The following is a 10825-nucleotide window of genomic DNA, read 5'->3' on the forward strand; positions in this document are numbered from 1 at the left end:
AGATTACTGGCCAGCTATGCCCCCAAAGTAACAGTACGCCAGTCAAAGAAGACCAGAGCATAGCAGCATTCCAGACACTCCCTCATTCTCCTAGCCACCATCTACAACCTGCCATTCTGCCTTTTCACCACTGTCTTCAGTGATGCAGACCCCGGTCTTAAGACTGTAAGCAATATAGGGCAGAAACTCTGTTTTCTGTTTGCCTTTTTTCTTATTTCTTGTAAAGGACTACGTACAGTTATGTTGCTATATAGCTATGTAACAAATAAATGTCATATTGAGTGCAATGAGCATCTATTAACTTTACATGAATAATTAAAAATCATATTTGTGACAACAACGGTGAAATGCTTAGGTTATCCTAATTCTTTTTTTTAATAGCTACAATATATGGCCCTGGAAAAAAAACTGAGTGAGGAACCAAAGATACAGTGTATTGTTACTGTTTTTTGTATTTCCAACAATCTTTTTATTTAAAAAAAAAAAGTATTTTATCCTGGCCTACTCCTACCAAGTCAATTGAATGACAATTCAGAGTCATACTGTAAAAATGCATCAAGAAAACAAGCATCTTCACTTTCCAAATGCTGATCAAATCCCCTACCTTTCCTACATAGAGAGGGTCTGTACCCATGTATTCCTCCAGCACAAAGAATTGATTCCACACCCAGCTGCGCTTGGTTCTCGGCCTCCCTGATTGAAAGTAGGGCTTTGATCTGGACTTTGGGAGTTCTGCTTGATTCATCCCAGAAAGACACAGGAAAAGAGCTATTATCTGCAAAAAATGGCAGAATTCCACTTTGCCCAACTTCATCTTTTTTCCCCTGTGTAAGAAAAAACCTTGATAAGAGTGTGGGCGCAATTCCAGTTGGCTCAGTAGCTCTAGCCTCCGGCAGGGTTTCAGCTGGGAGTCCAGAGATAATAATTTGTGGTGTTCGATTGGAAGAGGTCACCACTGCTGAATAGCCTTCACCAGAGAAATGGTATAATAGGTACCTATCAGAGGAAAAGACAAGAACTATTGTCAGGAAGTTAAAAAATAGACATTCGCTTTCAGCTTTCACTTGCTGCATCTTATACTTTACTAAAACTCTTCTCATCATCGTTAGTAGTATTAACAGACTTTAGCTTATACAATAATGCTTTGACATTTTATATTGTCTTACTTTGATTATATTAATCTTGCTGGTTGATCTGTATCTTAAACATAAAATCATACAACGTTTTATATTTTTCTGATGAACGTTCTCTTGACTTATGCAGTTTTCCTAATACATACACCACAGTCTTTTCTCTTTCCCCCTCCTTCTAATTATTTTACATTTACTAGCTTTGATTTTTTTTCTCCTCTCTGTTACAGCTAATTTTACTTGTCATTATTAGGACATAAGAGCAAAGCATTTAATAGCAGTGATTCATACCAATGGATAGGACATATGTTAGCTTAAATCTCTTGCATTTAGCAGGAAAGTGATAGAAAGTAGTATAAGGTGACTCAGAACAACTTGATTGATTCTGAGTCACAACACACCAGATGTTTTGATGTGTTCTGATTTGAATCTGATCAGCTAAAAAGCCAGGAGTTTCCCCATTCATTTTTTTCCCATTTCAAAACCAAGTGTCAGATATGATATGAAGCATGTTACGCAACTATTTATATCTTCAAAAAGGTCAGAAAATAATTTGATTTTATATGTTCAATGCAATGTTGGTGTGAGGCTGAATGATTCTTATATAGTAACACAAACAAACATTTTCTCATATTGTATGTTCTCTGTTTCACTTTAAAAATTCTGGTTATTCAGGAGCTGGCAGAATTTACTAGGAAAGATGACCAATCCCAACAAAATGCCTCAAAATAGCATGGAAAATTTACCAAAACATGGATTTAAATCATTCTGATATACTCTCTGTCTGCTTGCATTTATTAAATCTGTTTTAATCTATCAAATAAATATTTCATTAGAATGCAAAGTGGTTATTTTCCCAAAATCTTTAACCTAAATAATTAAATAAAAATAGAGTTATTTGAGAGGGCCAAAAGTAGGTCTTACATTGCAGATATATCATCTGACTGCTTTAACTTTATGTAAGCAATGTTTCCTCCTGCAGTAAGGATTTCTGCTCCTTATGAGGCCAACATGTCAGGCAGTCAAGACGCATAAGAAATGTGTCAAATATAAAAGGGTATATGGGGATGAAGTTAAAATGGTTACCAAGTAATTCATACAGAGTGAAATACTGTGATCTAGGAAGCCTTGGAAGAAAAAAAGAGTTAATTTTTTGCATGTTTTACTTAACTGAGTGGACTAGTGATTACACATTAAATGTTTTAGGTACATTATTTTTTTACTAACCCTCTTTATTAGAACTGAGTGAAATACAGTTTCTGATAGTTGTGCACAGTATCCACAGTATCCAGAGGTCTGTTTTTTTCAGCTGTGCAATTTCTATATATCTCCCAAAGGTAGCTAGAGGGCAAAAAAACAAAACAAATAAAAAGCCCTTCTGATTACAGTCTGTATTTAATGACTTTTTATAGTAATCCCTTATGGGTACTGCCTTGCAACAGGAAGGCTCTACTTAGAGACTGGTGGGATAAACCACAAACCCACTAAGCATGTTCACTAAGCAGCAGTAATTTGAAAGCTCCATATGTAAAGAACTAGTGCCTTGCTACAGGCAGTGAAGAAAATAAGCAACTTATTATCTCATGACCCTGATTTCTAAATGCTATAATTCTGAGGCATCTCTGAAACATGGAAGATTTTCTTTGCAGTGGGACTAACATAAAGGTGCCAGTTTCAGCTAACTGGTGTATGAATTATTTATTATATGTTTGAATGATTACTTCGGAACAGTCATAGCTCAACTTTGATGTGAGCCTTAAATTAAGACAATAATCTGATTAAAAAAAACACAACCAGCAAAAATAATAGCATGAGAATACAGGAGAAGATTTCTTCGCGGAATGTCATATTTCTCACTCCACCACTCAGTTCAGTTAAGAGATGGTTCTCCAGAAAAGTGCTGTTCATACCAGCAATTGTAAATGCACCCTTAAAGTACCAACTCAACATCTCTGTTACACCAGGTTAGTTGCAAACATCTGATACTGATAAACTCTCTGTTTAATTCAAAGAGGCAGCACACTAATATCTAACAGAGATAAAAATATGAAACGGGTTTTCATTAAAAATGTCAGTAAAACCTTTATCGTATCTCTGTCTTTATAGTATCTCTCTACAGAGCACTCTGAAATGTCTTGCTCTAAACGGAAATTTAAAACCTAGTATTTCTGTAACTTTTAACCTGAACATTTTCTGATCCCTGTTCTTTTACACCTGAAGGAAAGCATGAAAACAACCATACAGAGTGCTATCCTTGTTGTCCCTAGCATGGAACTGAAAACGCACCCAAAATACCAGTCTAAATACCGTCCATATCCCAGAGAGCACAATCTGATAAAAAGCAGAATATACAATACTCATGTACTTCGGAAGAAATCATTCCTTACCTATTCTCAAATAGTTTTATCACACTGTCTCATTGTTCCGATTACTTTTATTATTACACCTCTACCTCGATATAACGCTGGCCTTGGGAGTCAAAAAATCTTACTGCGTTATAGGTGAAACTGTGTTATATTGAACTTGCTTTGATCCACCAGAGTGCGCAGTCCCCCCGAGCACTGCTTTACTGTGTTATATCCAAATTCATGTTATATCAGGTGGTGTTATATTGAGGTAGCAGTGTACTTTATTCAGATAAATGGCAACACACTTTTTCCAATGGATATTTCATTCTTCTTACTATTAATATATGTTATTTTATCTGAACTAATTCTTTGAGGGGCGGGGAGTTTCAGTCCTTCCAGCATGTTTAATAGTTCAACATGATAATTCCTTTAAAAAAATCAATATCCAGTGCATAATATTCTTTGCTTCCTGGAAGAATAGACAATTATTTATTAAAATGATTTTCATTTTCACTCTCATTAATATGTCTATGTACGCACAGATATACAATACAGTATATTAATATATATCATATCTTATATTCTCTCTGTCACTGTATGTATATAGATTAATATGCACATGGAGAATAACTATCTCTTCTGGATCATCTGCTGCATCTATACAGAATATCATTTTGATAGCACCAAAAGGTAAACTGCAAGGCTTTTTTCCTGCCAAGGCATAAATGTAGGGTTCTGTGCTTCAATTGAAGCAACTAACATTGAAAGCACTGTATGGAATGCAGCTCTGGCCTCTGATTTAAGTGTCATTTGTGTCATCTGCTGTTGAAGGACTGGGTACCAAGTGAAGGAGAAACTGATTGTCAATTATTGTCTATCTTGTTTTAAAATGTTCTTGTTTTGAATAAGGTTGTCCACACAGTATGCTGGGTGGGTGCTAAAGGAGACATTATATGCAGATTCAACTAATGTAAGTTAAACATCTAAGCACCTAATTACACCTTCTGAAAAGGTACAGTAGTCAGACATCCAAATGATGTAGGTTGTGTCCACACATGGTTTGGGATGCAAACCTGTGTCCTCAAATTGTGAGTGCAGAAAAGCAGGTCAGTTTTTAAATGTCAGGGTGTGAAATAACTTGGAATTGTATATGTTTTTAAATCAGTGAGAGCTCAGCTTTGTAATTTGCTTTGTACATAGCTCCCTGGTCTGCCAAAAGTGCCAAACACCAGTAAAAACAATCAAACTGTAATTCAAGGGATAAATCCTATAATCTAAGGGAGTATATTCTGTGACCGGGTCTTTAATATTTCTGTTTGCTATTGGCATATCTCACAACAGCTGAAATGTGTGCTTTATGGAATGAGCCTGAAGAATCAGAAAAATCCAGGAGTGACCATTGAACATTTACTGTATATTGTTTGTGTTCTCACACAGACATTTAGCTGGTTGATCTCTAAAACATCATGGCATAAAAAAATCACAGGTCTAAGGAATCTTGCTACTGAGATTTTAACTGCATTTGAGCTAAACTCTACAAGCAAAGGAGTTTCAGTGAACTCTTTTAAACTGAGAAATGAGATGCTTTTATTTTGCAAGCAAAATCTGTTGGTGTCAGAGTGAATATTGTACATTGTTTCAGAAGGGCAATAATGACTGGAAGAAAAGAGCCAGCTCATGAGTCCTTAGCTGTTCTAAACTGGCAAAGCCCATTAACTTCAAAGCAATAAGGCCAAATTAAACCAATTTAGATCTGGCTCAATATTTTGTTTCAGTTGCTAATGTCTGTACCAATAATAAAACTTTTTCATGTTGTTTGTGGCTAGGGTTGAGCTTACTTCTTCCTCTCACCTTTTCGAGATATCCAAGTGTAAGTTCTTCCTTTCCCTGCTTTCCCCAAGCCCCAGGCCATTCAATAGAAGATCCTCGGTTCCTCCCACCACCTCCCCTGTTTTACAGAGAAATTCTATCTCATTATTTTCATAGGCCTACACTCACACATTGCTACTACTGTCTCATTGCCAGTTAAGTCCATGAACCATGTTGCTCCTCCTTTCCCACCTACTAAGCCCCACCCTAACTTCCTTGCCTTTCACACCCCAATACATGTGTCCTAATACTTCTAGGCTGGGAAATGACTAAAAGCTTTTCTAATCCTACATTTCTACACATGACAGTGTAATAGTCTCCCAGCCAGCTCATGACAATTTTTTATGTGTGTAACTGAAGAGTTTTACCAGTTTTAACTACTTTTCCTTCCCCACATCTATTATCCTTTCTTTAAATGGCTTTCACTTCTCAATACCATGGCAATACACAGGAGTTAACCCTGATCTTCACTGTCTCTGGAAACATCCCTGAAGTGGGACCCAGACAATACTATCCAGTAAATGATGCCCCAGATGGGTCAATAGTGCAAAGTTATTCCTTAATTTTCTCATTACAGGTCAGTCACTCAATAAAGCAACACCATCTGTGCTGAGATAATTGTAGAATTGACTATTGCAATTGGAACTCGAACCATGATCCCTTGAATACAGTGGAATCAGCAGGTTAGCCCCTTGATAGCTGAGCTACTACAACTGAAATATTTATGTTTTGACATTTTATTTTACAATGCCATTTGGAAATGGTACCATTTTCTGTGCAAAATAAAATTCCCTTTTAGTGACTGTGGGTTCTAAAGTTTGTCACACATGGCTTTCCTATCACAAGGATCTCTTTTACATTAAATAACATTAAATCCATGCTTGCTTAGACAACTACAGGTAAAGATACGAGAACAAATCTAGATAATTATAGTATACATTGCAACTGCCAGCTTTACCTTTCTTCTAAAAAAAAGAGAGCTCCTTTGAGCAAGTGAGGCTCTACAACTCAAGCCAGCATGATCAAATCCATTAACTCCCTGGGCCAGATGACATTACAACTACAGACCACAACCTCCTGCTGCTAACTGGCCTAAATATTCACATGGGAGCACTGTAAATGGAGTGTGCATCCTGTAGTCTGCGTCTGGTTATCAAGTAAGAAACTAACACTGCTCTAAACATATGGCACTGTTACACAAAACTAGCTCCAGTACTCTCTGACTCTGGTGAAAGGATTTGGTAAGACAACAGAAAAACAATGGGCAGTCTTTAATAAATAACACAGTCTCGCATAATGTACACAGAAAGCAAAGTGATTGTTATTCAGTCTTCCATGGTATTCTGAAGTTGATTATGTGACATTGTATGGCTGAAATGCTATATTTTTAAAGCATACTTTAAAAAAGTCTGTCATTTTCTCCATATGCAAGTTCTTTGTAGCCTCCCAATCTGCTTATATTAAACTGTTGTTGAAAAGGATCATGCTAACTTGATCAGTTATGTAGATATCTGAAAATAAAGGTTTAACAGTATTTTTACAGTTGTGACTATACAGCACAAACAGTTAAATTTCAGCAATGGCCTTAGTTTGATTTTTGCATTCTGTCAGTTTGTAGAATTTCATACAATATCTAGGGGAAGAAATTACTTTGTGGTATTTCCCAGTAGAACCACTAAATCCCCAGAGGAGGCACTCCTATATTACTGCTTATGGTTAAGCGTGCTGTGACAGATAGGGATTGAGGGAATCATCACATATCTTATGCACCCTCCCTCAGTTAGAATTAACTGATCCTTTATTGCCATGAGAAAGTAATACCCAGTAGTGACATGAAAGCAGACATCAACAAATTGTATGTGATCAACTAGGGAAAATTAGATGGCTAAGGAGTTGGATCCATTGAAAATGGTATCAGAATATCAGGTTTAGAAATAGCCAGTGAAATGAAAAATGAAAACTTATTAGCCAACACCGCATTCATAAACTAGCTCCTAAGTAGCAAATTTAGCCCCAAATCACTTCAAGTTGAAAATACTCAACTCGCAATTTTCTATACACAGAGGATGCAATTTGTATGTTGAGAACCCTCAGCAATGCTTGTTTAATAAATAAGGACTTTGGCTCAGGGTAAAGTAACATGGAGTTTTTTTAATATAAATTAATGACGATTCCCCCAAATCTTTACTGCCTGACTTCTAACAAGATTAAACAGACAGAGATGCACAGAACATATACATAAAAAGTTGCAATGTATTGAGCATATATGTTAAGGATAAACTGAAGCCTACACTGAAGCAGCATCACTTTCTGTTCATAGGACATTACAGTCAATTCAAGGATAAATTGTAATATACAGATGCTTTACAGTTACTTTTTTATACAGAAGGGTAAAAGACTTTGCTATTAAATCAATAAAAGTAAACTTAAAAGAGTTGTGAGGCTATCAGCTGATTGTTAACACAGTCCTAATGACCTATAGCAGCCCTTAATTACAATAATATCTCACATTATAAGGGCACAATGCCCTCTGATTAAAACTGCAAAGCTTAATGACTTTTTTTTTTCTTCAGGAAAATGGTCTGCATTACTGATTATTGTTTTATTTTTTTCTTCACATTAACTGACACGTTTCCAAGGTATGCAGTATTGTTTAGCCACGTTAGTCCCAGGATATTAGAGAGACAAGGTGGGTAAAGGAATATCTTTTATTGGTGAGAGAGACAAGCTTTCCAGCTTACAGACTTCTTGACCTAAAGAAGAGCTCTGTGTAATCTCAAAACCTTGTCTTTCTCACCAGCAGGAACTGGTCCAATCAAAGAACACTTCCAATGTACAGTACTAGATCAGACTATTGACTCTGATATTACCTAACATTATTAGAAGTTTGTGTCTGTTAAGTTCTCAAACCAAAGACAACATATATTTTTTTAATATAAGAAGTTGTCAGAGACATCTCTTAGCTCTTTTTCTGTTCTCCCCCTTGCCGCAGGCTTTGTCTGTTTGTTTGTTTGCTTATTTAAATTTTTTTTTTCATCTTTTTCACTATTCCAAAAAACACAAAAGGTTGTCTCGATTAGATGCCCTGGTAGTTGCAAGCTGGAAGGGCTAAAAAGTCTAGACAAGGACTTTCAACAAGAAGTCACATTTGGGCCTGAGCTGAATATTTCAAAGGTAATAACAGCACAGTCAAACCATGATAGTTTTAATGAGGCATGGCCAGATTATTTCTAAATAGCCTAAGTACACTGCTGTCATTTATTACACTGTTTTAATGTTGCTGACAGCATGCCAGCATGATCTTTCCTAACTAATTTTTATCTGCTGTGTCCTCAAAAGCCTTATTCTAGGCAGCAGTTAAAGCAAGTTATAGTTACACAACTTTTCTGGAATTAATGTAATCTGTCAGTCTTGGTACTTAAATGACCCTCATCACCTTACCTGGCTCTCATTAATGACCATGCAATAAAATACCTTGTCATGCTAACTTCAAAGCATTAGGCAAAGAGAAACAAAGTATTAATCATAATAAAGTCTGAGAAAAGTAAATTGTCTACTCCTCATTACCAAGCTGAGGTGGTTCTAGAGATTGGCATTCAAGACAGTTTAGCTATAGGACTGGGGGAGTTGGTTGTTTGCTTATTTTTTTCCTCTTCCCTAAGAACGAATTTATTTTCTACATGTTTTATGATTACCCATTTTGATTTGAAAAATGGCAGGGCAGTATGTCTTGTGAGAGGCACTATAAAGTATACACTGCCCTTGCAAGTCTCTGCTCTGACTTGAGAAGTTATCAATCAAACAGAAGATTTTTTCTTTTCAATGGAAATGGATTAAAGTATCAACATTTCAATTAGCAGACTCAGAAAGCCTCAGTGGCATTAACCTCCCCAAAAAAGCAATCCTCCCTGTATCACCAGGGAAGTCAACCATAACATAATTCTGACTCACCTGAACTACATCATCTATTGAAAGCGCAGGGGTAAGAACTGATATTTAGGGACGGGGGGAAAAGCCATTTTCTCCGTTTATTAACTTGAAACCTGAGGATCCAGACCATGAAACACTTACCAGCAAGGCATATACTCTGCTCCAAGAAAGCAGGATGTGCTTGTATGTGTATGGATGGGAGGGGGGGGGTCAGTATTAAACACTCAAGCACCGCAGAGCTAACCTTACCAGCTGAATACTAATTAAAGAAATAAGCCTTTCTCATGTCCACATTTGCAAACCTGATCCTGGATTTTGGGTGCAACAAAGAGAGCCACTTGAGTTTTGCATCAGTTAATGAGAAAAGACTTGCTCCTTCCTAAATGTTGCAGAAGTATTTATTTTTCTCCCTTTTGTCTGCGTGACTTACGTGCAGAGACAGGGCGACTGTCTTGCTATTTTCTTTTTGAAATCGTTATTACAGTTCTCGACGATTTCTGCTGTCACATCTAGTGTCTGTATTTCTGATGGCTTTTCCAAACCGCACTGATCTCTCTCGCTCGCTCGCTCTCAGCTCAGGCTATTTGCATATAGTCTCTTTCCAAATACAGAGACCGGAGAACACAGCGAAAAGGAAACTTCTGAAGGTGAACAGCGCCAAGCCACCTCTTGAGTCTGCAGATCAGCACCATCTGACTTTGGACTGGGAACAGTTTGGCGAGGAGAACGAGAGGATAAAATCAGAGACAAACACCGTCCCTGCAACTCCTCAGGCTCCCCGCCCCTCGAAAACACCCGCAACGCCGTCTGAGCCGGCACTTACCTGCCTCCTCTTCCCCTGGATCGGCTGCTGCAGTGAGGCTTTTAATCCAAACGGCTGGGGGTGGCCCGCCAGCGAAGCCCTCGCTGGATGCTCTCGCACATGTGCCCGGCCCGGGCGGCTGCTAGCTTCACTGGAGAGAACTTGCGCGGCCAGCCAAGTCTGTCTGCGCTTCGGGCAGCTCCAGCGCGGGGGGCTCCCCTGCCTCCAATCACACCAGGCAGCGCCGCGGGGCACTCCTCCCGGAGCGCGATCCCCCACCTCGGTCCTCCCCCTGCAAGCCCCCGCGTTTGACGTAGCGGAGCCCCCTTGTCCGCGGCGGCGAGGAGCGCGCTCCTTCCCACTGCCAAGCGCGGCTCAGACTGGGCGCGGAGCTGGCGGGGGGAAGAGGAGCATGGGGCGGGGGCAGAGGGGGGCGATGGATGCTCTTGTGGCTGGGGGATGTCCCCGCTCAGCGGCTGGAGCCTGCCGTCGCTTCCAGCTGAGGCTGTCCAGAGGAGGCACTGAGACTTCGCCTCCCTCCCGGAGACCCACTGGTGGCTACTGGAAAGGAATCCAAAGACGACGCCGTCCTCCCCATCCCCACAACTCCCCCCACTCCCCGCTCCTCCTCCTTGACAGGCTATACAGATGGAGTCCTTTGGAGAAAAATCAGGAGCAGGGCTTAAAGGGGGTGGGGCTGGAGCCAGTCGATCTCAGGGTGAGCTATTTGCATTTGAAAGCTTGGA

The 10825-nt window shown here is 39.0% G+C and overlaps 1 protein-coding gene across 1 annotated transcript in view; it reads right to left on the reverse strand.

The window, feature by feature from the left end:
- The window catches only part of LOC116831759 (cadherin-7), a 104488-nt gene extending 94165 nt beyond the window's left edge, over positions 1-10323 (reverse strand). Inside the window, exons 1-2 of the mRNA XM_032792023.1 lie at positions 10101-10323; positions 605-996 (exon numbers count right to left, since the gene is read on the reverse strand). Of these exons, the coding sequence (XP_032647914.1) occupies positions 605-814 (210 nt within the window). The 5' untranslated portion in view covers positions 815-996; positions 10101-10323. The remainder of the gene's footprint in view (positions 1-604; positions 997-10100) is intronic.
- Positions 10324-10825: the final 502 nt, after the last annotated feature.

This window comes from Chelonoidis abingdonii, chromosome 2 (genome assembly GCF_003597395.2).
Source record: "Chelonoidis abingdonii isolate Lonesome George chromosome 2, CheloAbing_2.0, whole genome shotgun sequence".
Taxonomy (NCBI): Eukaryota; Metazoa; Chordata; order Testudines; family Testudinidae; genus Chelonoidis; species Chelonoidis abingdonii.